Here is a 15,935-nt window from a genome sequence, read left to right on the forward strand (position 1 = left end):
GTTGGGCACAATCCGACGGTCCAAACACCTTCTCAATACAGATGTGCCGACCAACTTGTATATTTCTTATATGTTGCTGATTAATTTAGCATAGCCTTGACTCAGAACCCGAATTGGAATCGCCACAACTCTTATATAAATATATAATCATAAGTCATAACAATTGACATAACCTCCACAACATCCAGTTTTTAGACCTGCTTGTACTTAAATTAATGTATTTTCATTTTAGATAATCAAATTCAATAAGGAGATTGAAGAAGTATCAACCAATGACCCAAATGAGGAAAATATATTACAAAGTCAAGTCACTAAAGAAATCAAATCTGAATACAGCAAGTTACATTTCAAATTTTAACTTATTAGGTACCTTGAGCCCTCGAGGCATTAGTGAATAACATTATCCTGTGAATCATCTCAGATATTTCAGAAACCAGAATATTTTATGAAGCGATTAGTCAAACAAATCAAAATTTATATAGGCTAATTGAAGAGAATGAGAAGTATATCTCCACGTTCACAGAATTGGCATTCAATTATAAACACATACACAAATCTGATGCGACTGAAATCTACAACTTAAAAAATGAATATTTGGTATTATCAGATAAATGTATGAAGAATGACATACTATCTTTGATTACCAGAAGAAACCCAATCAGTAGAACAGAGTCTCAAGGATATCCGGATTTAGTGTTTGGAAACAAGAGACCTGACCCATTTGTTTAGCCAATTGGCCAGTTATGCGGTCCATGTACAGCACATAGAGTCCATTCCTGCTTTCCAATAGATTTAATGCATTCCGAGCTTGAAGAATGGATCTCAACCACTCCTCAAATATTACTGCATCACCAAGCACATCTAAGTCAGATGGGAGACAGCATATGCGGTATATACAGAAAATCAAAAAACATGATCCTCATTGTAGAATTTGGACATCCATAGCAGAGGTATAGTAGAAGGCATGAACTCCGTTTATGTCTAAAACTAGTCGTTGTAGTACAGTGGTAGGAATCCCCACGCCAAAAAAATCATCCGAGTTCCTAAGCTTTTGTAGTCAATAATAGTGCGTCTCTGGAGGGCGCAGGCAAGCATACGGCATACGGAGGGGTATGCTCGTGAGTTGTGACTTGGTAAAGTGCCTCATCACAAATCAAACTATGATAAATGTTTTGATGCCATAAGGAGAACTGGGCAAGTTACGGGTATAATTGAGTACATTATATTATCATCTAACGATCGTTGTTGTCGTATAAATTGCTTTGAAAGTCCACAATGGAGGACATTTCTGCATGTGTGCATCATGTTTTTATCAAACATCTAGCTATCCTGAGAGGTTTGTGACTTCATAGAGAGCTTCATTACATATCCTCTCATACCGTGATGATTTTTTGGAAACATTTATACGAGAACCAAAAGAGAGATATTTATTTAAAGTGTTTATTGAACAACTAAGTCGTTGTAGTATAGTGGTGAGTATTCCCGCCTGTCACGCGGGTGACCCGGGTTCGATCCCCGGCAACGGCGAAATATATATATAATATATATTTTTTTTTCTATGAAACTGCTCTAGCGAGTAGATCTCTCTATGTGCATACTGATAAAAGGGCTTATGACTATTTGTAGAGGACCTCATTACAGATCATACCATGATGACTATATTGCAGCTACCGTAAGGAGAACTGAGTGGCCAATATACGTACTCATTTCCATGCCTTCATTGCTCGCCCAAGATTGTGTATAATCTGCTATCAAAAATTCAACAAGCTGGATCCTGCCATTGACATGAGATGCATCAGGCACAAAGCACAACCTTAATACGAAATATCAAGAAATCTGCACTTGCCATTAGCCTCTCTTTAACTCTTATTATCCATGTATTTGACAAAATATAATTGTCAGAATATATATGATAGCTTCTCTTATTTTGTAGGTTACCGAGCGGGGATTGAAATGCAATGAACTACTGTATAAATTTCATTCCCTTTGGGAAATACTTAACAAGTTATCTTCTACTAAACTTTTAGTCTATCAGTGGTGCAAGAAACAACATTCTCCAATAGTTTTAAACACGCCAGACACATGTTCGGCATTATAAATTTGGGTAATCATAGGTAGAGCTGTTATCTTTAGTCACAGAGTCATCAAACTAAATACCAGCACGCTAGCTATGCAATAATATACTGAAATAGCTATAAATCTTCAACCAAAAGCAGGTACTTAATAAATGCCTACGTTGTTTTGAAATCTCTACACACCAACTCCGAAACTAGAAAGTAAAAAGATTAAAACTAACGAGAAGTTCGGTGCAAGAACTTAATAAGTTTGAGTGTACTTTCACCAATTTATTTTTGATATTACTAATACTAAACTAAGCACCTCCGACAGGTGATACTTCCAAACCGCCTAGCAAGTAGCAACCACATTAGCAGACTGCCTGTGGTCACTTGAAGATTTGGTCCAGAATTGAACAACTGTAACAGCTTCCACAAAACTGGAGATTCACCTCATTTCATAAAAAAGGTTCAAAAATCACAGAGACCCTACAAGATCAAGCTAATATAATTCAAAGTGACACAGTGTTCATGTTCTTTAATGATTATAACAAGTGAATTCAAATATTTTGGGCTACAGCAACTCCCAGCAAGAATTAGTTAGTATTATGGCCAAGAGATGCTATATAATGACTCCCAGCAAGAATTACCTACAGCGACTTGCACATTCTTTCCACTACTACTGATTTACTTAATTTTACAAGCAAATACAATACGAAAGGATAAATTTATATACTACAATGAGATTTTCTAATCAACGCTTCTTTAATCAACACGAGATTCATAGATTGGGAACAGATATCTAGTTGGAAAACGAAAGATGTAGACGCATCCAAAAGTTAGCTGGTATAACATATTCACCAGTCTCCAAATACATAATGTACAACTTACACTTATGGTATTATGCATCTAAAAGAATAATTAGAAGTAGTATAAGTCAACCATTGTTTATGGGGTACTCACAACAAAAAAATGCAGCTATGTGCATTTGGAAAAGCATCGTCAAATGGATCCATGAAAAGCAAGCTGTCAGCTAATACCAATATCCTTTGAGAAGCTGCAAGCATTATGCGTTGACCAATATATGATTCAACTCCAAGCTTACGAAGCAAGTGCTGAACGCAGAATTGGGCATCAGAATGAGAAGAAGATGATTCTGTAACAGAAATAAAATTGGACAAAAACCAAAAGTAAGCCAAGTAAAAGAAATCTCAAAAAGCCTTTACTAGTTATAAATGATAATAAGATTGCAGATATATGAAATTTATACATTCCAGATATTCCAAAATTTATATCTTGCACCAATTTAAAGCAGCATCCCGTGCAAGTGTAAATTTGTAACTACTGAAAGCATTTTAAGTAGATTTTATGAACCATCGCCATAAATTTTTCAGTGGGTAACTATAATTTGATGAAAGCTAGGATTTCAGAATGAGAATAATAGGGATCGACGCAAAATGAGAATAATTGGTCTATATTTCAGAAATACAAACAGCTTAAATGGTCCACATGAAAAATAGGAGCATATGTTTCACTAAAAATGCAAGCAGAATGGACACTAGTAAGAATTAAGGGTTAGAAATAGTCACTTCCATTAGTTGTCATGAGATGGATGGATCAGGGAGGAAGGTACTTTCTTTTCCTGGTAAACACTCTAGAATGTACATTGTATACACGCAAGAGGAAGGTTAGGCACCCCTACCAATTTATTCATAAATGGAGATAAGGAGTACATGAGATTATGAGAAACTGAAAATATAGCATTGATTCGTAAGGGAATGTACAAAAACGAAAATAAGAGAGACTATTCAAATCGCGAATAACCTCTCACAATATTTGTTTGGAAGTTGAATATTGGGTGTGTCTCCAAAACTGAACAGAGAACGAGTTACAATACTAAAAAAGATATAAATAAATCAAAGACTAAGGGAAAATGATTACAACGACTTCTTCATGGCGAACAACTATAGTGAAAGATAGTGTAATTGTTCAGAGGGTTGTAAAACAGTGGACTGAAGAGAAGATAATTTAGACAGTGTGCAGATTTAAAGACACCTGAATAATAACACATGGCTCTGTCAAAAACAGGAACACAATTCATTCAACAAAAACCAAAACTTGAGGAGTAGGGCTTTGTTAATAACTTGATATAACTTTCAATGACATAAAAACACATTAGGATGGAGTGTTTGCCCTTTACGGAACTTATAATCAAGAGTATCCACATTTACTATAGTATACAAGAAACATGAGGGAATAAGACCAGATCAACTGATTCTCGACAACCACCATAAAATACAACCTCCCCAATAAAACCATCAATCAGTAGACAAATGCAGCACAGTTTTATACTCTAAACTTCAATGCATTACCTACAATTCAAGAATATTTATGCGTAACATTTCGAGAATATAGCTTCTTACCATCTCTTTGTAAAGAAGTACACATTCTTCCAACCAATCTTGTAATCAAGCCATTTACGATTCCTTCAATACATCCTCTGTTCTTTTCTCTGGCTAATTTCTTCAAGGTAACTTCACAAGAAAAACATGAATCAGTCCAAAGAAAATACACACCGAATCTGTTTAGACATTAATTACCTGTTTATTCCTGTGAAGACTCAAAGCATATACCATGGTTACAGAAACTTTACTCTATTGTTTAGCTAAAGTCTTCACGTTTTACTTAGAATACTGGCAGCAAGTCGGAAGAGAATAGAAATACTGGAACGCACACATGTTTTAAACAAACATCATTATTCGTGCTTGCATCATAGAATCGAACAATGTAACTCAAAAGCAAAATGGCATGAACTGAACAAATTACATTTTTAAGAAAAAACTTATCAATGTCCACACAGACAATCTAAGGAGAAAATGAAACTGGCATAAATGAAATCCTCTAAATGAAGCTTAGATGTAGCCAATGCCATAGATTACTAACAATATGCAATAAGGGATATTGCCTTCTTACATGACTACCTAGATAATACATTAATACTGGTCCTACATATTCGGTTTTAAAGTGTTCGTTATAATGAATGAGCAGGACTAAGTATCATTGCTTATAAATTGTCCCAAAGCAAAGTTGTAGCCGACATGCAATTTAACTGGAAAAAAAGACTGGGATTCAATGGAGAATGGATCCTGAAAATTTGTCCAAACTTAAACGAAACCTAACCATTTAGAAAACCATCTAAACAAAAAATCACCTTCCTAAAGATTTTGTTGTGACATGTGCAGTCCATCTTATATGAGGAAGAGTATGGCCAAGTAACAGCCTGAAGTTCAAGAGACATAAATTTTAAACATAGCCAATGTCCTTTAGCATAGTTCCATAGCTCCCACGCATGTACATGAAGCTTCCTATCCAACCATATGAACAACAGGATTTATACACGAAATTAGAAAGACTAAACTTTCTTCTTCACCATATCTCTTCTGAGATCTAACCTGCTGATTTTTTCTATCTTTATAATCTAAAACAGCTAAACCTCTAAAGTAGCATTCCATTCAATCTAAACTATAGTCTTGCACTTAGCCATTTCTTCTTGCCCTACCAAATCGATTGTTTTTCCAAACCCAAGGACTTAGAATGCAACAAGCTTCCAAACTAAGTCTACTAGTCATTTAGCTGAATGGAAATACAGATTCCTATTTCAAAAGAAACAGATAATACCTAAAATGAAGTCCACAGCTTGATGCGACAAATTCAAGAAAGAAGTATGAGTTTCCACCTACAACAAGTCACATATACAACATCAAAACAAAACCGTAAACAATACCAAGAAAAGAAACTTTCACTAAAATAAGGCAGAACACGAACAGGATTAAAAGTTCTGCAAAGGTCCACTAGATAATCAACCGATATACTAAGCTGCTCTATCTCATAATCCACATTCAACTCTGCAATCACAACAAAATAAAAACTGCCTTAACCTTTCATGCAATCAATGCTTTCCCATACATCAAATTAGTAACTAGGTCAAATCTTCCCCAGTAAAATTGATGAAAAGTGAATAATCATCAAATCAACATTACCTGAAACATATCTTTGTTTCACAGATTCATCTGATCTTTTCCTCCTTTCCTTCAATCTCACTGAAATTTTTTAACAAAACTCTTCACATTTCACAAAAGCAAAACAGAATAAAAAGGGAGGTAAAAAAAACAGAAGATGTAACCTTGTCTAAGAAACCTCCGATGCAACACTTGATTAACTCGTCGATCAGATTCATCTTCTTGATTATCAGAATTACTAGTAGTAACAAATTTGCCTAGATTATCAAAGAAATAACACTTGCACGATGCATTCGGTGGAAACAGATCGTTTTCAAATCCATCTGAGAAAATAAAAAAACAAAACAAGCTAAAGTTATCGTTATCTTCACTGAAATGAATAATAGAAGAATTAATTAAACCTTCGAGCTCTTTGAGCTGTTGTTTGAATCGAAGAATCTCTTGTTTTCTATCTTTTGCCTGAAATTTCGATCAAAAATATGATTTTAATTACATCAAATCAAAGATAAGAAGAAGAAGAGAGAATTTAAAACCTTTTTCTTCCATTTTTTATGCTTGAGTTGAGAAAGAGAAGTTGTTGTTACTGAAGTTTGTTGTTTGGAGACGAGGAGTTTAGATCGAAGAATAGCAACTGCTATTGCAAATTTTATTGATGATTCAGATGCAGCCATTTTTTTTCTCTCTGACGCGCCAGTGTTTAGTGTTTGAAATGAATGAGTGGAGAAACAACTCTATTTATACTCCTTGTTATCTAATATATCGACCAATACGATATTTCGAGTCTCTCGGCATAAAAGAACAAACGAAACGAAATTTTGGCGTGGAAATAGTACATAAAACAAAATCAGATTCGGTTCGGTTATGTTCAACTTTTGAGTACTCAGCTTATATAAATAAAAAAGCACTCATATGATGACCTCGGAGGATATACAACTCTCAATAAATACTTGTTCTCCACTTTTAAAACAAACAGCAGACAAGTTGCTCGCCCCGAGGGGGTCAAAAAGAAAGTGAAAAAAAAACAAACACAACAAAAATTACCCAACAAAAAAAATAAACTATCATCTGATGTTTCCTCTTACTGAGGTTGAACGCACATAACAAACGCCCCATCCAAAGGCCTATCTGTCTCAAGAGAGAAGGCTCTTGCAAGCCTGGATCTCTTCGGCTTGTGCCCCCAACACTGCCTGACCGGATGGATCTGCACTAATGCACTTGATAGTACCATCAAATATATCCTTCTGGATGAAATCATCTTCAACCTTCTTCAAAACCTCTTTCACCACTTTAAAGTCCAGACAACCAGCAAGGACCAGCTTCGCCACGATCTCACCAAAATTGCTGGGTGCTTTGGGTAAATCAATGCCAATCTCGTTCAACTGAAACCCATAGAGTAGACATCCAGCACCAATGTCACTGCCAGTTAAAACCTTCTTTGCGATCAAATACTCTAGGAGTTTCACAATAGGTTCTACCATGGGCGGGCTCATATCCAGTCCAACCATAAAGGCCTCCTTTACAACCTCTTGGTGGAATTCCGGAGCTTTCAGCTCCTCCACACACTGTAGAGCTTCCTCTAGAATGCGAATGCCGAAGTATTCCTTGAGAAGAGAAACTGTTTTCTTACGAAGTTCATCTGTGTTTATTTTTGCAAGCAGAGCTGGCCGTTTCTCTGCCGGCAGTACAGGTGCTACTGAAGTGACAGGCTTACTAGGACTGTATGCTACAGGATCAATAGTAGAAGCTGTATTGGAAGGACGAACAGGCGAACCTGCACCACTACCTTGCAACAATAGACTTGTTCTCCCACTTATTACGCCACCACTACCCTGAGGTAAAAGCTTCGAGTTGACAGTTGTTGGCTTGTTGGCAAAGGGAGCCTGGACACGCCCAGCAGACTGCATAGCTGAAAGATCACCCCTTGGATTCGAACGACCGCCGCGTTGGACCTCCCAATTCTCATTATTATCAATTCCTGGCATCCCGGGCATCTTCCTCCCTCCAGGCATTCCTGGCATCATACCCCCTGCGCCAGGTCGATTGGGGAAACCTCCTGGGCTCAAACCCCCAATGGCACCCACACCAGTACCACGAGTAACCCTCATGCTAGCGGTTGCACCTGGACGCAACCCAAGAGTCTTTTCTGCGTCCGAATGAATTTCAGTGATGGTCTTAGCTTTGATCTGTCAAAACAAATTGGGAACAGTAAGTAAAGAAAGGACTCAAGCATGTAAGGCTTTCACGGGAAAAAGGAATTGAGCAAGTATACCTCCTCGCGCCTGGGGACCCACTTGTTTGCTCGCAGATCCAGAACATCACGAACCATGAATCTCAACCGTGGTGCCAGTTGGGGGTGCGTGGTGAGTTCCTTCATTCGGTTGAAGTAGGCATCGTTAACACGCCGAGACTTGGGGCTTTCATCCAGCTGCTTGCCAATGGTGTTGAAAAACTGACATATAGCCTCAACATTTTCCTCATCCGGACAAATCTTAGGATCTTGTCCTAACAACTCCTGTAATCAATCATCAGTAGAGCTTAAAAAACTTAAAACGGAAAACACAGCATCAAAAAAAACCTGGAGAAAGGAGGAGTGTCGGAGTGACTAAAATGTAGAGGGTTCTGATAACAACCTGAACAATGTGGTGTACAATCTTCTCGGGCACCATCTTCTGTTTTAGAAGTTCACCTATGAGACGGATGTTTCCAAGAGTGCGCAGCTTCAACATTCTTTCTTTGTCTCGACGCTCCATCTCTTGCTCAGGGGCAGTCATCTGCCTGACTTCTGCCCTGAGATTTTCAGCACCTTCAAATGCTTCTTGACAATTATTCAAGAGGACACGCTTGAAAGTTATATCCTTCCCACCAGGTTCATCAGAAGGGAATGGTGGGAGTTTTTCATTGAGATCGGAACAAAGAATTGCATACATGTTGCAGAAAGTGGGTTCCAGTACAGCTTTTTCAAAAATCAACGAAATAACATCCTGCACAACAAGCAGATGCCATAAATCCGGAAGCACATAAGAAAAAAGGACAACAACAACAACAACTACACAATTTATGTTGACTTTAAGAGATTAAACCTTCAAAATGTCTGGTGTTGTTATTCCTGAATCAATAAGTTGGCCCTTAAGTAGATCAAACTTCTCTGGGGTCAGCTTGTTCAGTATACTGCACAAAAGGAAAAAGATTTAAGTAAATTATCTTGCCAGCTCACAAAATCATTATAACTATGTGACATCAGAACTACATATTTTAAACAAATCGGAGTAGGACATCCCGACACTTATTCTGATGACAGACAAGCAGATGCAAACGAGTTAATGTTCAATCTCTTTAACCGTTAAAAAAAAAAAAAAAAAAAAAGAAGAAAAAAGCATGCAAAAAGGAGGGAGGGAAAACCTTTTTCGTTTGACTACTGACATTTGGAAGAAGAGAGACGAAGAAGAAAGGAGAAGCAGAGACATACTATTGACAACTTCAAAATCAGGATTTCCAAATGGGATTGCGTACTGTTTGGGGTTAATGTAATATGTGACAAAGTGGGCATTGAGAACAAAACGAATCACGTGTTAAAATTTATCAACAGGAGTTGGAGTCAGCTAGTCTGAACACCCAACATTAATTTATCAAAAAAAAATAGACATTCTATGTTGCCAACAAAAATTTAGAAAGAAAAACTGGGTCAACAATTAATATATAAATTTAGAAACACAACATGATTGGTAATTTTGTTTGTCAATCAAACGCTGTAAACATACAATCTAGATTTTAGGAAATAGAAAAGAAACATTTCCATTCCTCTTACCCTTTCACTGTCTTCAATACACGATCTTTCTCGGAGAGAGTCCCCCTTCGAGCTGACCACGGCACCTCAGCCTTGATGAGAGTGGCAGTAGGACCTCCGATCTAGAACAAGTTTACAGTGTATGTCAGTCACCGGTGTCGTAATGATCATAAATATAATATACACTACATTTTATAATGAACGTGAACACCACTATAGAAGTTTTTAAAAAATAACTCAGCATTTTTTTACTGTTACTAGGTAATATCTGAGCCAAAAGTCAGAATACACACACAAGTCAGGATCAATAAATTTCGGAGTCGGTATGAACACCACAATTCTAGAATCTGTAAAACTAACTTCAGATAAAAATAATAATTATATTATAAATAAACAAAAAAACAAAGGTGACACAGTCAACACATTGTATGTGATATACCTCAAATTTTTATATTTCACCGTGTCAGACACTTCGTATCCGTGTCAAAATAACATGGTTACTAACACAACTAATAAGATTGCCACCAATCCGGGTAGCACCAATACAAATAAGAACAAAAAACTCAAATGTCATAATAAGTATGTATTCTGAGCATGTCAGAGTGTAAAAGTGAACTAAGCTCAATAAGCTTTTAATCCCAGAACTAAGAGCCTGCACTCCATTCCAAATGACTGTTGCTTAGGGGATTCCATGAATAGTAACAATACTGAAACTTGAGTACAAGAAGCAGAACGTTCCCTACTATTAAGTATATGCAGAAAAACAAGGCGTACATTACAATCACATTTGGAATACAATATTAGTAATTACCTGGGCCCTCGAAAACTGGGCACTCAATTGTTCCTGCTGTCTCAAGTCTTTGTTTTCTCCCCAAGACCTTTCCTCTCCAGCGGCAGGTAATTGAGAGGATCGCCCACGCCAATCACGATTGTCTGGCTCAGAGTAGCGGTTTTGAGATTGAGTTTGAGCCTAGAAAAGGGAAGAAATCAATATAAGTTAACAGAACTCACTTTACATCCAATCATCCATGAACAGCAAGTTCAACATAATCTCTAAGAGTACTGCGTGACCGTGTCTCTCACAATTAGGCTCCAAACATGAATAAAACTATACCCACCAACTATTTATGGTACATAAAGAAACCTAGGTACAATAGTGCCACTGCCACCACTTTAACTGCCTACGGGTCGTTGCATTACATTTACATCACTAATAAGTATTCACTACACTCACAACTCTTTTTTAGCTAGATGAATGTCTCTCGGTATTCTGTATCTGAAAAACCCAAGATCTATCATAAACATTCTCACACATTACCATCTAAGACGACGCACCATACCTACCCCTTATTACCACTCTTGGTGTCAGAATAGTAGCTTAGGTTACCATTAACAGAAAAAGAATAAACCATGTGTCTATCAGTATCCAAACAATAGAGATAAAATCAATGGAGTTTGCATATCTTAGACATAGGGATAGAAATTCTATATTTACACAATTACAAGACCAATTTAACTGCTAAAAAGAGAATGATTTTGTTCCATTTACAACACTTTTTTACAATACTTTAGAGAACGAACCCCTACAAAATGAATTAGGACCGCATTTTTGGAGGAAATGACTATCCCACAGTGAAGGTACTCTCCACAAAAAATTAGCTCATCTGAAAATTTCTTGACATTGTCAAAAGTTGTTTCCAAAGTACGAATTTATTTGATGGTACAAAACTTTTGATTGTGCAACTCTCTTTTGGCAGTGTTGAAAATGTTCAAGTGAGATGTTTTTTGGTGGAGGTGTTCTCCATAGTAGGAAGATCATATCCACCAAAAAACAGCCTTTAATTCATCGTGTAGGGTGTGCTATGTGGTGAAGTACAAAATATTGTATTAAAAGTGTTGTAAACAGAACCTACTCCAAAGAGAATTACATAAATCTGTAAGTGGGTATTCATGTTGTCGAACTTTGGCACAAAGAACGCACGATAACAATGTATGTAACAAGTGAAGAGGAGATAGTTCAATGTGTTTACCTACACGAAATAGACAAGAGTTCCATTTTGGACTACACCACACTTTGTTTATCAGAAAAAATCACATGATTAAGTCGCATACTTCATCAAACGTTTTTCATATACTTAGATGTTAGAACATGATAACAACTCCAAATATAAACAGGGAAACCTTACATTGGCATCTCCACGGCCCCAGCTCTGATCCTCACCAAGTAATTCGGCCTCAATTTCTCGTTTGATGTTCAGTATGTCTTCACGGACAGCAACAGCCTATATGACGAAAAGAATGCAAGCAGATAAATCCTACAGTGTGAAATAACAGCTATAGAATCTATAATGAATCACAAGATAGATAGAGTAACAGAGAGAAATTCCCCAAGGGCACATGATTCAAGTGGATAACTAGCTTCTTGACATCAAAAGGTTTCCCTTAATATCTAAAGTTTCATTATACTAGTGACTCCAGTAATTAGGTAAAGGACGAAATAAAATCATAAAATAGCTATCAGTTTTTTTTATAAGGTGAGATGGGATAAATGGATAAATACAATAGATACATAAAAAATGACAAGGACACAAGGTTACATGAAAAACACAACAATTTATTGGATATATAGTGGTCGCTAGATCATGATTCACGACAGTGGCACTATCAAGCAACTTATCTAAAATAAAGCTAAAAGATGAAAATTGTGGCATTTATAACATCCAAACAAAAACACAGAATTTCTTTAAAAAATAATAAAAAATAATAGGAATGAGGACATTTATCCCATAGGCAATGCAGTTGACCAATTAGCAATAAAAACATATATCAAACAAGGTAACTTAAAAGACCAATAATAGAGAATGAGCTAATATGTTGCAGAATCATAATCAGTAGATCGAAACTTCAATACATAAACGAGGATTAAAGAAATAGACTTACTTCCCGTAGCTGCAAAAGTTGGTCTCTGGTGTACTTAACTCGCTCCTGACCTTCAGACCACGGGTCTCCTGTCTATTACAGTATAGCAATTAGAGAAAGTCGGAACTTTTTATGACTATGTTTTCGGCAAATGTAACCAAATTGGTGATTGATAAACAAGGAGAAAAGTAGAAGGAAAATATAAGTACAGGACTACTTGCAAAAGTAGACAAATCTGTAAACGTATTGAACGTGTCAAAAACTCCTCTTGGTGGACCATGCACCAAAAGTGGGAGTGCTCTGCTGGAATATTTGGCATAGACACCATTGGGTTGATTACAGGGTCTTGGTGTGCTTCAACAGAGGAAACGATTTCCTTTGTTTCCATCTCCTTTATCCTTTTTTCCATGCATTATTAAAAAGGGATTAAAATTTGCTGACATTATTTAAAAAATGGATAAATCACTCAGTCATGAAATGAGCTCTGTCAACTATAAGAATTCGACTGTGCAATTTTTCAATTATTAACCATGTTAACATATCTGTGCAATATTAGCTATAGAAAAAAACATTTGAAAATGAAACTACTGACTGATCAAAATGTGCATGTCAAATTGTCAATAACAACTTCATCTTCGTCATTTCATAATGAATGTCAAGGAGCTATTCTTACAAGGGGATATGAGCACAAAGATACTTATCCAAAGGACAAAGAAACTGTGATTATCAACCGTTTTGTGTTTAATACTGTGAATATCAACACATTGGGGGAATATGGAACAGAGTACACTTCCTAGAAATCCACAAAATCCTCGTATTTTATTGGGGTGTCTAGGTGATTCCCCGCTTGAGGGATGACTAACATTTTTCTTCCAGAATACCTCCCCCCTTTGAGGGAGAAGTATGAATTACCCCTCTAAAAGACAATTCTATTGTGGATGAAAACGCATTCGGAAAACGACAATAAAGAACAACAAATCCAAGCTATTTTCACAAGCCACTTTGACAGCAGGAGGTGAATTATAGTAGAGATGCATACTCCATATCTATCTATTAAGATAGAAAACATACACTTTGCACACAATGCAAAGTGGATTGAGAGAAGATTAACCTTACTGATAATAACTAGTTATCTTCAACTTTCAGTGTCTTAGGCAGTTAGTTAGTTACAACAATAGCATATCAGGTCAACGCAGACCCTAAGATAATTATCACCGCAAACAACACAATAATCACCAAAATATTCAATTACTGTTACATATCCAACTAACCCTTTTTCTAGTTGAAAATACTCATCCTAGTTTTATCCCTTACAAACCCCCTCCCATGTGATGACAGGAACTGCTCCCACGCTTGACTATTTAGCTTGGTGTGCGCCAAAATCCCAAAACAAGTTTCAATTTATCAAGTGTCAAATATGCACAGTGAACCTCACAACTGTAGACCTTACTGAATACGCACAGGCATCTATATAATCACTCAAACACCGAGAGCTCCAGACTAGAGACATACGATTTACCTTCGGGTATGCCCTCAATAGGTATCTAAATGTACATAGATTCTTTATGGACAATGCTATATTCACCGCATGCCCACCTAAAGCCTACAGAAATACTATATGTCCATATTTACAGCAGGCACACATGATTAGCATCCCACCAAGAATTAGGACAATCAACCCTTCAAAATTCAATTCTTACTTTACGTTATCAAAATTTTCCAATCTTCACTTTTTCACTTTTTAATAAAAGGAAAAAGAAAACTTTATAACTTTTTTTCTTAAAAAAGAATCTTCAATTATCCTAACTTTTCCAATCTAATCAATATATACATCGAAAATCATTGAACAAAATCCAAAAAAAGTAATAAAAATCAAAACTTTACATACCCCAGCTGAAAAAAATTAAAAAAAAAACAAGCCCATTATTGAAAATAAATCGTAGATCTAATATAAAATAAAGTTTAGAGGAGTCAAACCTTAAGAGAAGAAGATGGTGCAAGACCGCCGCCATGAGGTCTAAGGATTGGAAGATCAGAAGAAATAGAACCAAAATTACCAAAAGGACCAAGGAATCTACTACCACCACCTCGGTTACCACCACCACCAGGTCTCAAGCTCAAAACCGTCTGATCTGCCTGCATAACTCGATTGATCTCTCTTACAAGGGAAAAAAAATTCTCCTATATAAACAAATAACGGGATAGGAAGGGAATTAATATAAATGATAGAGGAGAATTTAGGGTTTTATTGTTTTTCTGTCTATCCTCAAAAGAGAGGAGTGAAGAGAGAGAAAGGGTTGGAGGCAAGGGAAGAAAACCCTTTTTATTATCACAATTTACTGTTTTCTTTTTTATTTATTTATTGTGTTGTAAAAATAGTTTCTTGTTTTATAGTAGTTTCCAACTTAGGTAAAGTTTTTGTAGTATATACGGAAGAGGAATTTAGGTGTCATTGTCTTTCTTTGGGCACACACTATTGAGGGGTTTCTACTTTCATAATTGTGTGAGTTGGCTCGTGCACCCCTTTTACGTTATACACAATAGTTGTGTAATTTGATGAGATGGTTAGATACATCGTACAAGGACCACATTTAAAATTGGGAAGGAAAAAAAAATTAAAGGGAAATATTATTACAATTTACACCATTATTGTGGAGTATGGTAAATTGTGACGTCTAAATCTATTATTGTACAGTGAGCGAAAATACTCATATGCGATTTCAGGAGGCAACGTCATCAATATTTTTAAATAAAGACACAAAATTAATTACAAAACAGAACAATATTTTGATTTATTACAAATTGATCATTGCCCTGAATTTCATTGGACGCAGGATGTTTTCGAGATTGTTTAGATGTTCTCGAAATACATATATTAAGAACAAACTAATTACATGCCAATTACAATTTTGATTCGTGATATAACTACGGAACATTAAAACACACAAATTGATTCTTAAAAAGAAACTTTTCGCCTTCACCGTAAAAAAAAAAAAAAAAAAAAAAAAAAAAAAACAAAAAAAAAAAAAAAAAAAAAAACACAAAGTAATTAACAACCCAATAAATAAACAAAACCCCAATCTGCTTAAACACCCCAACCACACATTCTCTCTCAAAAAATAGCAATGGCCTCAAATCTATATCTGAATTCTAAAAAGG

At 36.1% G+C, this 15,935-nt stretch overlaps 2 protein-coding genes and 2 non-coding genes across 5 annotated transcripts; 1 reads left to right on the forward strand and 3 right to left on the reverse strand.

Annotated features, from left to right (window-relative positions):
- Positions 1–458: 458 nt before the first annotated feature.
- Positions 459–6,744, reverse strand: MPS1 (multipolar spindle 1). 2 transcript variants are annotated; one of them, XM_086600897.1, is made up of 10 exons: positions 6,607–6,744; positions 6,475–6,532; positions 6,238–6,396; positions 6,095–6,154; positions 5,880–5,959; positions 5,733–5,790; positions 4,478–4,588; positions 3,018–3,210; positions 1,704–1,774; positions 459–843 (listed from the first exon to the last, which is right to left on the reverse strand). In XM_086600897.1, the coding sequence occupies exons 1-10, from the start codon at positions 6,742–6,744 to the stop codon at positions 659–661; spliced, it is 1,113 nt and encodes a 370-aa protein (XP_086457023.1). In that variant the 3' UTR covers positions 459–658. The 2 variants fall into 2 exon arrangements, with proteins under 2 accessions (XP_086457023.1, XP_086457024.1); XM_086600898.1 differs by having other exon boundaries at positions 1,649–1,774.
- TRNAD-GUC (transfer RNA aspartic acid (anticodon GUC)) lies at positions 1,456–1,527 on the forward strand. Its single transcript has one exon. It is a non-coding gene; the product is annotated as a tRNA-Asp (tRNA).
- A 188-nt stretch (positions 6,745–6,932) lies between the features above and the next one.
- Positions 6,933–15,139, reverse strand: EIFISO4G1 (MIF4G domain-containing protein / MA3 domain-containing protein). Its single transcript, XM_086600896.1, has 9 exons — positions 14,754–15,139; positions 12,798–12,869; positions 12,044–12,139; positions 10,669–10,827; positions 9,879–9,979; positions 9,154–9,241; positions 8,704–9,054; positions 8,343–8,585; positions 6,933–8,256 (listed from the first exon to the last, which is right to left on the reverse strand). The coding sequence occupies exons 1-9, from the start codon at positions 14,916–14,918 to the stop codon at positions 7,204–7,206; spliced, it is 2,328 nt and encodes a 775-aa protein (XP_086457022.1). The 5' UTR covers positions 14,919–15,139; the 3' UTR covers positions 6,933–7,203.
- On the reverse strand, positions 14,323–14,428 carry LOC147508358 (small nucleolar RNA snoR103). The gene has a single exon (XR_015219702.1). It is a non-coding gene; the product is annotated as a small nucleolar RNA snoR103 (small nucleolar RNA).
- Positions 15,140–15,935: the final 796 nt, after the last annotated feature.

Source organism: Coptis chinensis, chromosome 3 (genome assembly GCF_015680905.1).
Source record: "Coptis chinensis isolate HL-2020 chromosome 3, ASM1568090v1, whole genome shotgun sequence".
Lineage (NCBI taxonomy): Eukaryota > Viridiplantae > Streptophyta > Magnoliopsida > Ranunculales > Ranunculaceae > Coptis > Coptis chinensis.

Excerpts from the sequence above, each read along its gene's own strand:
- MPS1 (XM_086600897.1), bottom strand. The coding sequence starts at position 6,744 with ATGGCTGCATCTGAATCATCAATAAAATTTGCAATAGCAGTTGCTATT. Across the intron at positions 6,397-6,474 it reads ACAGCTCAAAGAGCTCGAAG|ATGGATTTGAAAACGATCTG; the intron begins GTTTAATTAATT and ends TTATTTTCTCAG. Across the intron at positions 4,589-5,732 it reads AGCTGTGGACTTCATTTTAG|TTACCTTGAAGAAATTAGCC; the intron begins GTATTATCTGTT and ends TTTCTTGTGAAG.
- EIFISO4G1 (XM_086600896.1), bottom strand. The coding sequence starts at position 14,918 with ATGCAGGCAGATCAGACGGTTTTGAGCTTGAGACCTGGTGGTGGTGGT. Across the intron at positions 10,828-12,043 it reads GGGGCCGTGGAGATGCCAAT|GCTCAAACTCAATCTCAAAA; the intron begins GTAAGGTTTCCC and ends TCCCTTTTCTAG. Across the intron at positions 8,257-8,342 it reads GGGTCCCCAGGCGCGAGGAG|ATCAAAGCTAAGACCATCAC; the intron begins GTATACTTGCTC and ends TTGTTTTGACAG.